The sequence below is a fragment of the Delphinus delphis genome, chromosome 5, assembly GCF_949987515.2.
Source record: "Delphinus delphis chromosome 5, mDelDel1.2, whole genome shotgun sequence".
Classification (NCBI taxonomy): Eukaryota; Metazoa; Chordata; class Mammalia; order Artiodactyla; family Delphinidae; genus Delphinus; species Delphinus delphis.
The window spans coordinates 40,708,422-40,728,773 of NC_082687.1; the positions used below are offsets into that span (position 1 = coordinate 40,708,422).

The 20,352-nt window shown below is 36.3% G+C and overlaps 1 protein-coding gene across 2 annotated transcripts in view; it reads right to left on the minus strand.

The window, feature by feature from the left end:
• Positions 1-20,352, minus strand: part of COPS4 (COP9 signalosome subunit 4) — a 36,957-nt gene that overhangs the window by 12,323 nt on the left and 4,282 nt on the right. For both annotated transcript variants that reach the window (XM_060012253.1, XM_060012252.1), the window contains exons 2-7: positions 15,748-15,827; positions 13,261-13,412; positions 12,063-12,166; positions 7,298-7,451; positions 6,987-7,137; positions 112-282 (exon numbers count right to left, since the gene is read on the minus strand). In XM_060012253.1, coding sequence (XP_059868236.1) covers positions 112-282; positions 6,987-7,137; positions 7,298-7,451; positions 12,063-12,166; positions 13,261-13,412; positions 15,748-15,827 — 812 coding nt within the window. The remainder of the gene's footprint in view (positions 1-111; positions 283-6,986; positions 7,138-7,297; positions 7,452-12,062; positions 12,167-13,260; positions 13,413-15,747; positions 15,828-20,352) is intronic.

Genomic DNA, 20,352 nt, shown 5'->3' on the forward strand with positions numbered 1-20,352 from the left:
TGTTACATAAAAATATTACAGAAAGATATCAAGATGCTTCAAATTTAACATATGTTCTACTAGTGTGACCTCAATATTTACTACCACATACTTATAAGAAGTAATCATTACCATCAGCTGTAGTTGCTTTCTGGTGAGGCATCAGCATGGCAGCAAATTCTTGAAGTTGATTTCCTCTGATGATCCTATCTAGGTACATTTTCTCGAGGATTCCATAAGCAGCAAGTTGCTGGCACCTTTCATCCTTAAAAAGAGTAGCAAGCATCCGAGAACGCTGCTGTCCTAAGGGGAACAAATGAGCATCACATATTCTCACAATCTGTTTTTTCAATGAAAAGCAATCTTTTTTATGACCCCATTTTTGCCTACTAAAATATGCAGGCTGATTCTCGTTATTTCTGGTAGTTATGTTCTATAAATTTGCTGCCAACACTGTATTAGTGAATACTCAACTCCTGCTCCTAGGGGATATATGGGGTTAGGTTCCATGAGCCTCTGGTCACAACATTTTTTTCAGCTGGTCAATATGTAACCTTGTTTTGTGTATTTCTGTTTAAAGGCACCACATTCAATACGTATTGTTGATTCAGTAACATTGAATTCATGGCTTACACTATAACTCATGCCTGAATTAAGCTTACCTAACTTAACACACATCGTTTCTCCAAAAGGCACATCACAGACTTCCCACACATAAGTACACAAGATAGTACTTCAGCACTATGCTAGGGGCCATTTTAGACAGCAAAACCACCAACAAAATGCATGAAAATGTGGAGAATGTGGTATTAAATAGACCACAAAAAGGACACTTGTTTATAGTATGAGAGCTGAAACAAGGTAGAGCATTGCCTTGTTCGATCCCAGCTAGAAACATAAACAGGGAGACTCAAATTTTTTGCTGCTCTGCACATGTCTGCAAATGACTGTGAAAGCATCATACTTTGAGTACTGATTTGGGGGTGATAAATTTTAGGAAGCAGGCAAAGTCACAAATGTGGAATCTGTGAATAATGAGGATTAACTGTATATTCATTTGTGAAGACTATGATATACAATCATTCCCTCAGTATCCAATGGGGATTGGTTCCAAGACCATCCCCCCAATAAATACCAAAATCTGCAGGTGCAAAAGTCACTTATGTAAAGTGATATTGTTTTTGCATTACCTTCATACATCCTCCCCTATACTTTAGATCATCTCTAGATTATGTATAATACCTAGAGATGATCTATCTATGTAAATGCTATGTAAAGCATTGCTGGCACATGGCAAATTCAAGTTTTCCTTTTGGAACTTCCTAGAATTTTTTTTCCCAAAATATTTTCAATCCACAGTTGGTTGAATCTGCAGATGAGGAACCCCTGGATATGGAGAGCCAACTATATGCCAAAATGTTACATGTGGTTCCAGTTATAGTTGTTATTTTCTTCTTCTTGCTTATCTGTACTTCTACAATGAACATGCATTCTTCCCCTAATAATAAAAAATTTATAAAAGATGAACAAACATTTCTCAGATGGGAAACTTGATTTTCATAGTTTCAATTTATACCTTCAAGGACCTTTAAATGGTGAAAAAATACATGACAACTGATGACATTAAAAACTGAACTAATGGAAATAATATGAACAAACTTTTTCTTTTTAAATTTATTTTTAGCTCTATATACTGAAAGAGCCTAATGACAACGATACCCAGCATCAATGAGCATATCTAGTAACCTGATCTCACTATCCTCATTAAAAGGAACTAGAGAATAGCTGATTTCATGTCTGAAACAGGGAAAATACAAAAGGAGCCTGAAGCATCTTTTTATGCTATTGATACATTTCAGGCAAGTACTCAAAGACTAATGGGGCTGTGTCAAAAAGACATAATTTGGTCATATTTGGGACAAGTTGAGCATCAAAAAGAATAACAACTATAATTTATTGTGACACACTGAATAAATAAAAAACAGAGTCAAATATACAAGAATGTTCACAGCAGTACTACTACTAATAGCTAATAAGAAGGCAATAGGATAAACAAATTGTGGTATATTCACATAATGGAATACCACATAACAATGAAAATGAAGAAACTGAATGTAACAGTGTGGATAAATTTCATAAAGCTGAGCAAAAGAGGCAAGACAAGAGTATATATACTATATGATTTCATTTATATAAATACAAGAAGCGGGCAAAATAACAATTGCTCTTGGGGGATAGGGGTTGGGGCCAGTGGTTAGGAGAAAGCAGGACAGAATATTTCAGGGTGCTGGTAATATTTTGTTTCTTGTTCTGGATGTTGATTACGTGATGGTATTCATTTGTGACAATTCAGCAAATTGTACACTTCTGATATGTACAGTTTTCTGTGTGTATATTATACATGCAGAAAAATAAGCTAAGAAAAAATCCACAGTGATATTTGGGAAAAAAAAAAAAGGAGAAAAAAGGAAAGCTCCTGAAGAATACTATCTAATAAATACAGAAGAAAAGAATTAGTAAATCAACATTTTTCATTTTTATTTTATATTACACATATAATGAGTGATCCAGGCAAAGATTATTAATAGATATTAAATTATGGAAAGGAATATGTGAAAGGAATTTGGGGAACAGGATTTTTGTAGTGTCAAAGCAGCACCCCATGAATTATTTACAAAATACACAGAGGACAATGTACCTTTACAATGGAATTTCTACCTTAATCAAATGAACAAACTCAGCATCACTAACAGTGGGACCAACCTGACAGTGTGTGCTCTCTGACGTGATTCAACAGCAAGTACACAGCATCATTATAAGGTATTCTTGCTAGAAAAAAAATAACCTGAATCTAATCTCACCTCTGGCTAACTTCCATTTTACAGGAAATATAGGGGATTAAGGAATAAAAAAACAATATATATGTATCAAAAAATCTAGGATGAAGGACATTTTACCTAACAACTTCAAAGTCAGTATTTTTTCTTTTTTTAAGTGAGGCAACTATACAGTGTTGTATGTCAACTATATCACAATAAAGTTGGCAGGAAAAATAAGGAAACTACTCTAGACTAAGAGTCTAAAGACTAAAGAGCCATAATCACCATAATCACCACACATGAAGTTGCTCCTTGTTCAAGGGGAAAAAGGCAGGTATAAAAGATATTCTTGAGCTAACTGGGGCAGTGATAACATGGACCAGCTGCTAAATTCTACAGTGGAATCACTGTTAATTTTTTTAGGGATGATGATGGTATTGCAGTTATGTAGAAAAATGTTCCTGTTCTACAGAGATACATAATGTATAAAGAGGCAGTGTCATGATGGCCTACAACTTACTTTAAAATGATACATCAAAAAATATGTGTGTGTGCGCATGAGAGTGAGAGAGAAAGCAAATATGACAAAAAGCCAGGAAAGTTTAGAAAAAGAGTAATGAAGGGGAAGTAGATCTGCAAGATAATAAAACACTATAAAGCTATAATAATTTGAAGAGCATAGTACAAGTATATTCATAAATAGACAGGCTAATTAACGGAACAGAATACTATGTCCAGAAATCTACTACAGTGTGCTTCAAATCAACAGGGAAAAAAAAGACGGATTATTCAATAAAGAATGCCAGGTCAAATAACTAGCCATTTAGAAAAACAAACAAACAAACGTTAATTTCCTATCTCATTTCTTACACTAAAATAATTCCAACTGGATTAGGATTTATAGGTAAATTTAAGTAGGTGAAACTAATCTATACTAGTGATTACTCTTGGGGGGCAAGGGTTAGAGATCATGACTAGGAGGAAGCATGAAGGTAAAAAATGAAACCCTGAAGCAGCGATTCTCAAAGGCGGTCCCCATGACCTTTTCAAGGGATCAGTGGTTGACACTAAATTTAGAATAACAAAGACATCCTGTGCCTTCTTCATTGAGTTGACATTTGCACTGCTGGTGCAAAAGCAATGGTGGCAAAGACTACTGGCACCATAGCACAAATCAAGGCAGTGGCACTGGCAACAAACTATATTATGCCACACACTCAACAGTCAAAAGAGATAGTTTCACTTAAGAATGTCCTAGCAGCAGTAAAAAATTATTTTCATTAAATCTTGACACTTGAGAACATACCTTTTTAATATTTTGTGTGACGAAATGCGAAATGTACTTACAGAACTTTTGCTATAAACCAAAGTATAATGGTTGTCCCAAGGAAACAGTGCAAGCTGAACTAGTCTCTCTTTCATGAAACACATTCACTTAAAATAACAACTGACAAATTATGGTTTCCAGACTTAGGTATTTGGCAGACATTTTCTTAAAAATGAACAAAGTGAGCCTGTTACCACCAATCAACAGCATTTGCTGCCCTTGATAAAATTTGAGTTTTAAAGAAAAAAATTAAAATTTCTGAAAACTTCTATCTGCCACTATGAAGCTGACAACCTTCCAATACTTAAAGGTTTTTCTGATGAGATCAGTGGTAATACATTGGATATTGGATAATAAAGTACATCAATATTTGGAAGCTCTGCATAAATCAGCAAACCAACATTTTCCAAACAACAAATACATGATGGTACAAAATCTTACATGGGTAAAAGATCCATCAATGTTGAAGACAGACCAAGATTTTGACATTATAGAGTGCAAAATGTTCACTGATATGGTTTCAGATGCCACATTCCAATTAACCCATAAGAACTACACTACTTGTCAAGTTATAGTATCAAAGATGAATACCCACGATTATCTGAAAAAAATCACTAAACATGCCTCCTTTTTCCAACTACATATCTGTGTGAGGCTGGGTTTTCTTCATATACTCCCACCAAAACATCAAAACAGGCTAAGCACAGAAGTACATTTAAGAATTCAATTTCTGTCTATTAAGCTAGACAATGAAAAGACTTGTAGAGTCAAAAGTAAAACAATTCCAATTCTCTGACTTTTTTTGTTTTAGAAAAAACAGCTATTTTATAAAAATGTCGGGAATTCCCTGGCAGTCCAGTGGTTAGGGCTGTGTGCTCCCACTGCCCAGGGCCTGGGCTGGATCCCTGGTCGGACAACTAAGATCCTACAAGCCGTGCGGTGCAACCAAAAAACAAATAAAATTAATTAAAATGTCATTTACGTTTATACCTAAGAGATCTATTATTGTTACTTTTAAATGAATTAATAAATATTTTAAAATTTCTCACTTCAATTTCTAATTCAATAATCAACAGATATACCCTACATAAACAAAAGCTCTCCAGGGTTCTCAATTATTCAGAGTCTAAGGGGGTCCTGAGTCCAGAGGATGTGAAAACTTAAAGTACTGGAAGAAAACATGAAGGAATTTAAAATATGTAATTTCACAATAGAGAAGACCTTTCTAAGCAAGTCAACAAAACCCAGAAACCATAAAAGATTAAAAAATATTTAACTATATAAAAATTTAAAGTTTCTGCATGGCAAAAATTTCATAAACACAGCTAAAAAGGGGACAATAAATTGGGAGAAAAAAACTGTTAATTTCTTATATACATGAAGAGCTTTTATTAAAAAAAAGATAAAAACAAAAAAATGGCTAATGGACATAAACAGATAATTCACTCAAAAGATTGGGTTTTTCAACGACTTTTTTAAACACATGAAAAGATATCCAAGAGTATTCATGATAAATGAAATGCAAATTAAAACTAGAATGAAATACTATTTTTCTTCTACCAGGTTAGCAAGGACAAAAAAATTTGGTAATGTGTGTGTGAGTAATCAGGTTCACAAAGATATTGTTGTTTAGAAGGTCTAACATTAAAGGGCAACTTATAATTTCCATCAAAATTTTAAATGTATGTACCCTTAGATTCAAGAATTTAACCTATACATATATTCACATATGTGTATAATCACTACAGCATTGTTTATAATTGACTAATTATGATACAGCCAAACAATAGAAAATCAAAAAGAATGAGCTTTATGTAATGACATATAAAGACCACTGTGATGAATATCCACATAAAAAAAGAAAGTTGTAAAAGTGTATTTATCATGCTATCATTTGTGTATAAAAAAGAGGATACACACTTTTATATTCAAGGAAATAAAAGAATCAGTAATAGTTCTTCAGAGTACAAGCAGTCCATTTTATGTACTGCCTTTTCAGTAACAAAAATAAAATAAATAAGATGACTGCTACAAAGAGAATGAAATGTGTAGTCTGAACATGTCATTAGGCTCTCAACTAAACACAGTTCAAAAATAGACATTCTGGGCTTCCCTGGTGGCGCAGTGGTTGAGAGTCCGCCTACTGATGCAGGGGACACGGGTTCGTGCCCCGGTCCGGGAAGATTCCACATGCCGCGAAGCGGCTGGGCCCGTAAGCCATGGCCGCTGAGCCTGCGCGTCCGGAGCCTGTGCTCCACAACGGGAGAGGCCACAACAGTGAGAGGCCCGAGTACCACAAAAAAAAAATAGACATTCTAAAATGATTTAGAAAAGCAAGCCATGGCTTAGAATTATCAGCATTTCCTCTCAATGCCCTTTCCTGCTTTATAAGTTGAATGATTTACATGTTACAGTTTAGTAAAAAAGAATACAGAATAGTTTATTATTTATATTTATGGAAGAAAAAGATAAGCACCAGGTCTAAAACTGAGGCTTGAATATAAAAAAAAAAACAAACCCCAAAGCAGTACATTATCACAGCACTCATTTCTAGATTTTAATTTTCATTTCCCTTTGTCTAATTCTCAATTTAATATCCATTTTTTCAGTGATATTTTAGGAGAACTAAACTTCAGATTACCTCTTAACTACTCCTAATACCTGACAGGCTGATAAATGCATATTTTAAAATGTCTTAAGTTAGCAATGCGCTGTTTTTAACTGTTTAAATTTATCATAATTTTATTAACAAGACATCCTCTTAAAGAATAGCTCCTTGCTAAATCCTCAAATAGTAATGAACCTGAAATTATTAAGCAAAGATAACTTACTGTTCATTAAAGTGTAAATGACATATTTACCTGCTGATGCTAAGATGGTACAGTGCAGAGCATGTTTTAAGGCCTCTAGTCTTTCACTTTCGTGCACTATTGTCTTGTAAGAGAGCTCGTTGTACCTTTGTGCAGCTTCAATGAATTTTCTTCTATAATCAAGAACACGTGCATAGCAGACCTATACGAGGGAAAATGTTTCAATTAGGGAGAAAAATTAAAAATAAAAAGCAAAAGAAAATTTCTATTATATAACAGTATTTATCAGATATTCTGGAGCACCTTATTACTGAAGGATTCTCCAATACAAAATTAATTTTCCAAATTAGCTCATCTGTTACCTTATAATGTATCTGTAACTGTTCATTGGTTGATTCATTCTGAAGCAATGATGCCCGATTTATGTAAGCCTCTGCCTGGACTGGATCATCATCCTCCAGATATAGCCTAGCAATCTTCAGGTATGTCTCCAGTTTATAATCTACATTGTACTGTCTAGGGTATAACAGAAAGACACAGAATAACTAAATATTTCATCAAGAAAATTTTGGGAGTGGTAGGAAATACATTATTTTTTCCTTATATATATTCTGTTAATATAAGGGAATCATACTTTTATTGCAGTATATTACGTAGACAAGCTAAAACATATTTCCAGAATAAGATTTATTGAATTTTTATTATTTTTATCTTTGTTCATTTTATTTTAGCTTCTTCTAATCCTCAGATAATCTCACAAATCAAAGATCTTAAAAAAAAAAAAAAAAGCTCAGTTCAGGGACATATCATATACTACCAGGGAAACTATGAACATGTACAACCATCCTGGAAAACAATTTGGCAGTATGCTCTCCAAACATCCTTTGAATGCTTTAAAAATGCATATCCTCTTTACCTACTGTATTTTACCTCTAAAAAATAAATCCTTAAAAAAAAATCATGGTTGTACATACATATATATGTACAGAATATTCATTTGTAAAGTTATTCATAAATATCCGTAATAAAAAAAATGGAAATCGCCCATAATCATATTTGTGGTAATCAATTAAGTTGTGGTACATAAAGATGGTAGATGCTATACAGTTATTATAATAATTACTTCTGATAATAGTCATAAGTTTTTGCTAAGTGAAAAAATTGGATAAAACAGTACATAAAACACCATCCAAATGTATTTCTATACATGCATATCAAGATAGTAATAGCAATTATCTCTGAGAATACAGGTGGTTTTCATTTTTCTTCTTTATCCCAATAGTCACATTTTATGCAAAAAATGTATAACTGAAGACCTAACATAATTCAAAACTCACATAATTCAAGATTAATCCTCACAGAAAAATTAATTCTATTTACCAGTAAAAGTGGAGCCACCATTTGGCAAGAACAGAGTTTACAACTGACTTGGCCCAGCTTTGAAATTAATTCTGCAAAAATTTTTATATTGAGCTTCCCTGGTGGCACAGTGGTTGAGAGTCCACCTGCCGATAAAGGGGACACGGGTTCATGCCCCGGTCCGGGAGGATCCCGCATGCCGCGGAGCGGCTGGGCTCGTGGGCCATGGCTGCTGGGCCTGCACGTCCGGAGCTTGTGCTCCGCAGCAGGAGAGGCCACGGCAGTGAGAGGCCCACGTACAGGAAAAAAAAAAAAAAAAAAAAAATTTATATCAATTCAAAATTTTCCATAAGTCATATATTATTATTTTTTATTATATTATTTCCATTCACAACTCATATTTACATAAACTGCTACAAATAGCACCATATTTTTTGCATTTCCATATTTTATGCCAAGATATCTATTATGTCCATTATTTTCAGAATCAGAGTGAATCATTTTTTAAAGAAACAGGCTCTCAATAATTTACCCAAATCACTTTAACTTGTTTAGAAAAACCACTGAATTTTCAGTTCTTGGTATCCTCACAGATAATGTTATAGTACTCTCAAAATGATAATTACCACCACTGCAAAGAACAATATCTATTTTATATTTACATCAACTACCAATGAAAATAAATCATTTGCTCTGTGCTAGGGAGAAACTGTTCCAGACAGAATAAGACCAAAGCAATTAAGAAAGCCTCCAGCCTTTTCAAACTATCCAAGAAAAAACCCAAATTAACAAGAGGCCTTAGAAAACAAAATTCAACATCTGCGTATGAATGAAGGCTTTTTAATATACTGATTGCTTTTTCAACGGGCATCACTGTCTAACAATTTCATAAATGCACAAAAGGCAAGATGCCTGAAGTAGTGTTTGACTTATGATCACAAATATTAATGAAGACAAAAAAAGAATCCCTTATTCACCTGGTAAAAGAGAAGTAACTGAAAATATTTTTTGTCATTCAGTTGGTATTTTTATACTTGCCAACTGAAAGAGGAAGTGTGTTTAATAATACAACCAAGAGTTTCACACCTTTCATCCTTCTATACAATATACTTTGGAGGAATGTTTCCTAAAGAACTATAAATATTTTTTAAAATACATATCAAAGGTAAGACTGGCTGGATAACAGTCATCTTAATTTTTTCTAATTGTTTTTCCATCTCATTTTCTCTAGTATCTCAAACCTAACAATCCATTGAACCCATTGTGACTCCAAACCACTGATCCTACTACAGTTATTGTATTTTTCCCCTTAAAGGCCTCACTTCCTCCTTACCTGGCTTAATTCCTATGGTCAATCATTTCCATCACTGAATTGCACGTGCGCTCGTCTCCCTTGCCCCTCTCATGCTGTCATACTGGTTGGGCGAAATCATAATGCTGGTTAAACCTAATAGTTCATCTACTCCTTTCCTGCAACCATGTAGCCGAACTCTGATGAAGAAAAACACCCAACCAATCTGACTGATCCCATTTTAGTGACTATGACCTTTAAATGAGCCTTAATGCTGTACACCGTCTCACTCTCCCAGAGAATTTTTTTTGATATTCTTATATCTCCTCAACCTCACAACTCTCACCCCCATCCACACTTCAGCTGATGACTCTGATTCCAACTTCACTAAGAGTATTGAAACAATCAAAGAAAACAGTACTTGCACAAACTCCATCACCACATTACTAATATCTGCACCCATATACTCTGTTCCTGGCTGTTACCATAGATCACTGGGACTATTCTGCCCACCAGGGAACAATCTGCAATGTTTACAGACATTTTTTTCTTTTTTCGGTATGCGGGCCTCTCACTGTTGTGGCCTCTCCCATTGCGGAGCACAGGCTCCGGATACACAGGTTCAGCGGCCATGGCTCACGGGCCCAGCCGCTCCACAGCATGTGGGATCTTCCCGGACCGGGGCACGAACCCGTGTCCCCTGCATCGGCAGGTGGACTCTCAATCACTGCGCCACCAGGGAAGCCCTACAGACATTTTTGATTGTCACAACTAGGCATAGTGGTGTCACTGGCATCTAGTGAGTAGAGGCCACTGATGCTGCTAAACATCTGCAATACACAGGACAGCCTCCAGGACAAAGAATTATCCGATCTAAAATGCCAAGAGTGCCCAGGCTGAGAAACTCTGCCACAAATGAACTGTCCATGCTCCTATCTGAAGCCTATCCCTCCACTGGATTCCTTCCCCTCTAGTCCACTCCTGCAAGAATCCTCTCCACTACTCCCCTATGTCAAATTTTTGCTTTCCACTGAATCATAAAAGAAAAAATAATCTCAGCCTAACCTCCGCTGTCATCTTCTACCCTACTTCTCTGCTCCATTTTATGAAAACTTCCCCAAAGAGCTGCCCATGCCCACCATCTCCAATTCTTCTCTTCCCATTCTTTTTTAAACAGCTCCAATCAGGCTTTCACTCTCACCATTTCAGCAAAACAGCTTTTGCCAAGGTCACCAATGACCTCCACGTTACTACCTTTTACGGTTCACCTTCAACTCCTCATCTTACTTGACCATCAACACCATGTTGATCCCTTGCTCCTTCTTGATACATTTTCCTCATTTGGCTTCTGAGATATCACACTCCACATTCTTCTGGTTTTCCTCTTACCTCAATGGACAATCCTCACTTGCTGTATCTTCCTCCTGCCCCTGACCTCTTAATGTCAGAGTGCTCAGTACTCAGTGCTCTTCTCTACCTATATGCCCTCCCTTGGAGATCTCGTCCAATCTAAAGGCTTTAAGTTCCATTTATATATCAATGACTCCCAAATGTACATCTCTAGTCCAGACCTCTCTCCTAAACTCCAGACTAATATATTCAACTCCCTACTAGATATTTCCACTTGGTTATCACATGTCCAAAACAGAACTCTTGATCTTCCCTCAAAATCTATTCTTTACCACTCAGTAGATGGCAACTTTATTTTTCCAGTTATTCAGACCGAAACTCAGGACTTATCTTGGCTCTTTTTCTTGTACTCCATGTCCAAGTTGTCGAGAAACCCTTAGCTTTACCTTAAAAACACATCAAGGGTCCAACATTTCTCACAATCTCCATCTCACCTGCAGTAGCTCATAAGCCTCTTAACTAATGTCCCTAGTTCTATCATCGCATGTCTACAGTTTACTCTCAACTCGGTAGTTAGAATGATCTAACATGATCAGATCATGTCAGTCCTCTGTACAAAATCCTCCAATGGCTCCCCACTGTTTTACTTAGAAAAAAAGCCAAAGGCCTTACAATGGCTTACAAGACCCCATGTAATCTGGTACCCAATACTCTCTGATCTCACCCTCTATCACACTCCCCTTTGCTCACTCCACCCACAGTGGTCTCCCTGCTCTTCTTAAAACACTCCAAGCATGTTCCAGTCTTAGGGGCTTTGCACTAGCCATCCTCTCTAAGAGGATCTACCGATAACTCTTCCCTCAGGCAGCTCATAGCTACTCTGTTACCTCCTTCAAGTGTTTGAAAAGGTGATATCAGGACTACCCTACCACTCTAATCACCCTATTTAATAATACATCCTGTCCCCACTTTGCCCCTTTTCCCCATAGCACTTATCACCTTCTAAAATAGTACAAATTTTACTTATTTATTTATTAAATTGTTCATTATCTGTTTCCTGTAACAGAATGTAAAAAAAAAAAGTAAGTGAACAATTATACACGTTTTATATCCACTATTTACTATACTTTTGTCCTGTTTCCAAAGGAATTCCCACCAACACTTGGGCTGCATTTCTCCAATCTTCTTCTTTTTCATATATGGATGCAAGATGCTGTCTTATGGAAGCAACCTGGAATAGGAGGTATACATGTTAAATTACTTCCGCTGATATTAGTAAACTAGTTAAAATAAATAGATGATAATCTATTGTGACAATGCTCTCATTCAACATATTATGCAGGCAAGTAAATAGTAAAAGTTTACCTAGACTACCCAAATTTTTAATGACTTTTGCATTTACAGAATATCAAAAGAGTGAACTAACACATTCTGCAATGTGGATTATGGCAATAATTTAGTTGAAATATTAAGTTTTGCTTTTGTGTCACTGCATATATAATGCTGGAGTTCTCCTATGTTCTTAGCCTAATCAACAATTTACCTGATTTTTAAAAATTATCTAGGGACTTCCCTGGTGGCACAGTGGTTAAGAATCCGCCTGCCAATGCAGAGGACATGGGTTTGAGCCCTGGTCCAGGAAGATCCCACATGCTGCAGAGCAACTAAGCCTGTGCGCCACAACTACTGAAGCCTGCACTCTAGAGCCCGCACGCCACAACTACTGAAGCCCGTGCGCCTAGAGCCCGTGCTCCGCAACAAAAGAAGCCACTGCAATGAGAAGCCCGCGCATCGCAGTGAAGAGTAGGTTCTGCTTGCCGCAACTAGAGAAAGCCCGTGCGCAGCAACGAAGACCCAACGCAGCCAAAAATAAAATAAATAAATAAATACATAAAATTTTAAAAAAAATTATCTAAAGAGTAATATTTGGTTCATAAAACCAAATTATAGTATATGAGCAAATGTCAGCTGGACTTAAAACATCATGATATTTATTTGATCTTACATTGTAAAATGCTGTTTGGCACGCTGTTTGGCACACTGTTTTGTAAAAATGAAGTTGAATGATTACCTACTTTAAAAATTTAATAGTATCTCTCAAAATAACTGCTGCTATCTCAAGTTTAAAAATTGCCACTCTAATAGCCAATATTTTATAATAACTATAAATGGAATATAACCTTTAAAAATCGTGAATCACTATGTTGTACACCTGCAACTTATAATAATATTGTACATCAATTATATCTCAATTTTTAAAAAAAAGAAACACATAATAAACAGAGTCCTAAAAACAAAACAAAAACCACTGCTCTAGGTTTTTACCTGCTCCTCAAATGAAATGACTCTAGGCTGGATCTTTTCCAAGGTGAAATGATAGATTTCTTTGGCTGTGCTATCAGGTAGGTTAGGGAGATGTGTGCAGAAATCAGTCAGCAACTGGCGAGAGATCACGAGGCTGACATTCTCATTTACCACTTGTTAAAAAAAGTAAGGGATAAGAAAACATGAGTAATTTATGTTTTCATTAAGCAATCAATTTTCACCTAAAATTAATACTAAAAATAATATATACCAGTGTACTCTTCAAAGCATTATTTAGGGATCTCCACACCCCTGTGACCTTATATTATAGAACCAGTTTTCCTTATGCTGAATTATCTGATCACATAACAACTACAACAAAACAGTAAAAATACCACAACTTTTCTAAGAAACAGAAATGGCTGGGAAAAAGTTTTAACAGTTGAGAATTTTAAGTCATTCTTTTCTCTTCTTTATTTTTCTACAAAGTGAAGGCACAGAAACACTTAATATTTTTATTTATGTTCTTACATTCTACCTAGCTACAAAAAAAGAGTTAAAGAAGAAACAGTGAAATAATTTTCACGAAGTTTAAATAAAGCGAGTAGTGACAGTCACTGCCACTTGTACTTTCCTGATAAAAACAATAAATAAGAACTTAGGTCAGCACTAGATGCATAGACATATTTTATGATACTGTTTATAAACATTTATGATGTATTATTATATATGATTAAGGATGAAAACTCTGGAGCCACACTGCTTCCAAATCCTCCTGATTACATGCCCTCAGGCAAGAGACTTAACTTCTCTGTGCTTCTCTTTCCTCTTCTGTAACATGTGGATAAGGTTGCTGTGAAGCTTAAATGCAATATACATAAAGTGCTTTAAACAATACCTGGCACATAGCACTCAGCAAATGTTAGTTATTATTATCACTATTATTACATTTTAAAAAGATGCATCATGCTTGTGAACCACTCCTTAGATAAGTTTAAATCAGTAGTTACTGGGGAAATAAATGACAGTTCAAAACTATTCAGTTGATGCAAATGATTTTAACAGTAGACTGCTTTTTTTTTTTTTTTTTTTTTTATGCGGTACGCGGGCCTCTCACTGTTGTGGCCTCTTCCGTTGCAGAGCACAGGCTCCGGATGCACAGGCTCAGCGGCCATGGCTCACGGGCCCAGCTGCTCTGTGGCATGTGGGATCTTCCCAGACCGGGGCACGAACCTGTGTCCCCTGCATCGGCAGGCGGACTCTCAACCACTGCGCCACCAGGGAAGCCCGACTGCTTTTTTTTTTTGGTGGTTCATTGGATTCAAAGTTTATATAAAGATCAAAGTTTATAAAAAGCACTACTCTTTTGCTACTAAGTGCAACGGTCTTAAAAAAAAAAAGCCACTAAAAGAGTTTTTCTGAAACCATTGCCAGTTTGTCTCACATTGCAGGCCCCAATTTTTTGAGGCAGTAACTGACAGGCCTTGTAACTAATCAGTTTATAGTATATTAATTGGAATTGGATGATACTGGATGTGACTGAGAACAGTTTCATTACAAATGCCATTAGGTACCTATAACTGTTAGAAATTACTATACAAACTAGGACTTCTCAGGGAAATATAATTAAATAAGAACTATAAGTAAGAAAACTTAGTTTCTAGTCTGGGCTCTGTCACTGACTAACTGAATGTCCTTGGGGGAAAAAGTCACTTAATCCTGAGACTCATTTTATAATATATTATATAGGGCTATCTATACCTGCATTGTTAGTCACAAGGTTATGAAAAGGAGCCTGTGTGATGGATAATGTGTATGAAAGCACACTGTAAACTGTAAAGCACTATCAAGTATCATTAATATTGTGAACTCAGGATAAATTCCAGCCTGAATGTTGAGTAATTTTCCAGATAACTGGATATGTTAGAAGTCAGGGAATGGGGAAGAGTGTCTTAAAGAATGGAAATTTCTAGTTCCCATTCAAAAGAAATGTTCTTAACATTAACAACAGCTAACACTTATCTAGTACTTATCATGTGCCAGGTACTATTCTAAGCACTCCATTATGGATATTAACTCATTTAATCTCCCAACAATTCTACAGGGTAGGTATCATATCCCCATTTTATAGACAAGGAAAAGGAGGCACAAAGAGGTTATATAACCTACCCAAGATCACATAGCTAATAAAATAGCAGACCAGGATTTGAATCCAGACTATTCTTTTTTATCATTTGCTATATTGTCTCTCCATCAGTTGCTTTATCAATAACTATACAAAACCTTAATTGTAAATGTAACAATGGCTTCACATTGAAAAACAATTGAAAAACAATCAAATATCAAGTTGTAAGTAGTTTAAATTCTAAAATCAATCAAGCTCAATGCATATTTAATTTAATCTCAATGTAAATTATACTGACAATCTGATATAAAACAAGGCTTGAGCAAGCTTTTAAGTCCTAACTCAGCAATACAAGGCAAACACAGAATTTTCATTCCACTTACTTGCTTCCACAAAAGCTTTCAAAGCTTCTAGCTGTTCTGCCCCAGATAACTGAATGGCTTTTTCCAGTATCTGACGATACCTAAAACAATACCAAAAAGAAAAAGTGTTTAGAAGGCATTATATAGTCTAATGCTAACTTTGATGTTTGTTCATTTCTATTTACCCTGGTTTCTTTCATAGTGCTCTAGTTTGTGGTTTTCTTCATAGTACACTACAGATTTTTTTTTTTAAGTTTCTAGTTCATCACAAGAAACACTAAATCTGTAATTCAAAGTGCTACTTCTTCTAGTTTTCTTTACAGTATATCACCATTTTTTAAGTTTTCATGTCTATCACAAAAAGAGTAAATCAAAGTTAATGGATCTAAGGTGCCACTTTTTCTTTCAAGTTTTAGTTTTGAATTTGAAACGTCAATTTTCTTTCAAGTGCCTCAAAAGATAAGCTATATTTCCTTCACTAAAGTACACACAAGAACATTACTTGAGGTGGCCCAGAACCTTTTCCTTATGGACCTAATGAATCTAGGTTTACCAACAATAGGATAATGTTGACTATGCAATGAAGCCAAATATTAGAGATTAAATGTCTTAGTGTGTACAAAATACATTCCACCAAGCCAAATGTCCTGACAGAACATCCTTCAGTGCCTATTAGTTCTTTATTTGCATTCAGTTCCAATAATCATTCTGCCTAATATTCATGATCACACAAAATTCAAATCAGCATTCTACAAATGATGGGGAAATGTTGAAAACAAGAACACTAACAATTATTAGGCAATGGTAAGTTCCTTCCTAAACTGTAAACTCCATGAGGACAGGGATTTTTGTTTTGTTTACTGCTATATATACAATGCCTAGAAGAGTACTTGGCACATCATAAGGACTCAAAGATACAGCAGTATTAGTAACATTTTATTTCTTAAATTGAGTGGTTGGTACATTGGTATTATACTATTCTTTATCCCTTTTGTTTGTCTCAATCATATTTATTAAAAGCATTAGTTAATGCATTTTACAAACCTAACTGCAATTATTCAGAGCATTATCCAGAATATAGTCAAGAAATAAAAATATACAAATAGGGCCCAAACTCATTCAAATTTATGACTTGTATTTGTAGGGCACACCCTCAAGCTACAATTCAGCACTTACTGATTATCAGCTCATACAATATTCTCACAGCCTTGGTGATACGATTTCTCAAAACAGCAGTGAATCAAACCGGCTTTGTAAGAAAGCAGGTATACTGACAGAAAAGATAGCTAACTCCAAAAGAAGAGACAAACAATTCCAAGAAAGCAAGGAAATATTATCAAGCTTTAAAATAAAAAATTGTCATTTTAAAAATTGCTACATTTGAGGGATGAAATACAGTTATCTAAAAATTTATTTACATTAAATATCTCATTCTCGGGAGTTTACCAGTGGCCTAGTGGTTAGGATTCGGCACTTTCACTGCCGTGGCCTGGGTTCAATCCCTGGTTGGGGAACTGAGATCCCACAAACTGTGCAGCACAGCCAAAAAACAAACAAACAAACAAACAAAACTCATTCTCTCTCTCTACATATATACATATATACACACACATATACACATATATTTTCCATATCTATATTTATACATTTACTTTATTGCCCTGGGCATGGTTCTAGTTAATGCATTCATGGTTTATTATTTCTTTTTTAGATTGGCTTGTTTTTCATAATCAATTAAATGAAGACTATGGCTAAACCCTCTTACTCTTAAATCCCAGTTATTTTATACTAACAATATTGTATTCAAAGATGACAATGTCTCACTTATAAAAATTTGCTAATAATTTAAGTTTTAATATATAGTTTCATAACTTATCAATCAACTAATCTGTATTGAGAACACCAAAAAAAACCCAATCGAAATCAATGGAAAAGATGGAAAAGTGACTGATGTGGAGAACATGACAAGTACCAAATATTTTTTCATTAAAAAATATTATGGAGGAAAAGAAAATTAATTAAGGCACCTTGCATCTGTCCTATCCATTCATCATCATCAACAAATGTTTATCGAGCATCTATTATGTATGTGAACTAAAGTTCAGTATGTCAATTTCTGATTTCTTGGCACTTGAAAGGAATCTGGAGGTAAATAAAACATACACACATGAAACTGTACCACAGTCACTATCTATGCTCAAAATTAGTGTAACAGGTATGTATTCACAGATCTTTCATTTACAGTAATGGTGAAATAGATATTGGACCAATCCTGCCTCCAAAACAACATAAAAAGTTGAAAGAAATGAAAAAAAAATTTAATAGCATAAAATCCTAACAAGAAAGAGTAAAGAGAAGAGACTAAGCGCAAAGACGTGAACCATAGCTTCTGTTTGAAAGCATTTGCTGACTGTGGAAAGAGAGCTGAGAGGCAAAGAGGCACTTCTGCTGGGGAAAAGTGGGCTCGGCTCTGGGGTGTTCTGCCATCTGCTGGAAACGCTGAAAGGCAAGTTGCAATTTCCGGCTGACTGATAAAACTAGAACAGGAATCTAAGGTGTTTTACCTGCCAAAGGAGGAAACACTAGCACTTTGGAAGTATGGTTACAAATTCTATTCCAAGGATCATCTAGTAAGAAGACCAATAAATTTGGAAGCCTTGGTCCTAGACTCCTAACCCTGTCAGGTGTCCAGCAGAAGGAAATGAAAATCCTCCCTGAAAGGTAACATCATAGACCTCCAGTTGTTTCTAAAAATACATTTAAAAATAATTTGCCAACAACAAACATTACAATGCATATGACAATATTAGCTGGAATCAACAAAAACAACAGTCAATAGCAACAAACAGGGACTCCAGATACTGGAGTTACCAGAAAGACTGAAATACACTTATGTTTATCAAGTTTATAGAGACAAAGACAGGCTTTTAAAAAGTTTCAGAAGAAACTAGGAACCATAAATAGTGTCATTTGAAAAAAGAATCACCAAAAGCTATAGAACTAAAAAATAATATTACCAAAACTTGAAATTCGGTGTAGTTCTTAACAGCAGACTAGACACATTTGACGAACTGACAAACTAGAAAGTAGGAGAACTTATCCAGAATAAAGCCTTGAAATGGAAAGTACAGAAGACAGAGTAAGGGGCACAGAGGTCACAGTAACAAGGCCTAACAAGGGTTTTACCCGGGGCCTAGAGGAGAAAATAGAACGGGACAGAGGCAACATTTAAAGAGAGAGAGGGCTTCCCTGGTGGCACAGTGGTTGAGAGTCCGCCTGCCAATGCAGGGGACACGGGTTCGTGCCCCGGTCCGGGAAGATCCCACATGCCGCGGAGCGGCTGGGCCCGTGAGCCATGGCCGCTGAGCCTGCGCGTCTGGAGCCTGTGCTCCGCAACGGGAGAGGCCACAACAGTGAGAGGCCCGCGTACCGCAAAAAATAATGATAATAATAAAATAAAATAAAGAGACAGAGAGCTGAAAAACCTCTCAGAACAATGAATGATCCAATCCATTGATTCAAGAAACAAAATGAAGCTTAACCAGGATAATGCGGTAGAGCAGTGGTCCCCAACCTTTTTGGCACCAGGGATGGGTTTCGTGGAAGACAATTTTTCCATGGAAGGGGTGTGCTGGGGCGTGGCGGTGGTTTAGGCGGTAACGCGAGCAACAGGGCGCGATGGGGGGCGGCAGATGAAGCTTCGCCCGTAGCTCACCTCCTGCTCTCTTCTGCGGTCCGGTTCCTAACAGGCCTCGGACCATTAGCGGTCCAACGCCCGGGGAGCTGGGGACCCCTGCGGTAAAGCACTCACAAAAATTGCCCACATTTCTTTTACTCTCTGTATCTATGCCCCTTTGCAATGTGACTTCGTAACTCTTCACATCAAGAGGTAGAGTTTATCTCCCTACCCTTTCATCTGGGCTTGTTTTGACCAATACAAGGCAACAGAAATAGAAGTAAAGTGCCCGTTCCAAGCCTGGACTTTAAGAGAATTTGTCTTTATCTGCTGGAACGCGGCTTTGCCACATAAATGGGTCCAGGCCGACCTATTGGATGATGAGATATGTAGCCCAGTCACCTGCCACCGCCACAGCCAACAGAGAAGCAGAGCTGCCTACCTGACCTGACTGCCTACATGTAGCTGACTCCAGGTGCACCTGGAGCCCCTGTGGAACCAAGACCACGTGGAATAGGGAAGAATCAACCAGCTGGGCCCAGCCCAAAGTACAAAACAACAGAACTATGAGCTAAATAAATGATTGTTGTTTTAAGCCGTGAAGTTCTGGGGTGGTTTATTTCACAGCAGAAGCTAATTGACATAAGTAAAATCAAATCCACAGACACATCATAATGAAGTTGCAGAATATTAAAGACAAAATCTTACAGCTAAGTGCTAATATAATTTTTTAGAAGACAGAAATAATTTCCTAATGAGGTTGATCTTTTTTTTTAACATCTTTATTGGAGTATAATTGCTTTACAATGTTGTGTTAGTTTCTGCTGTATAACAAAGTGAATCAGCTATACGCATACATATATCCCCATATCCCTCCCTCTTACATCTCACTTCCACACTCCCTATCCCACCCCTCTAGGTGGTCACAAAGCACCGAGCTGATCTCCCTG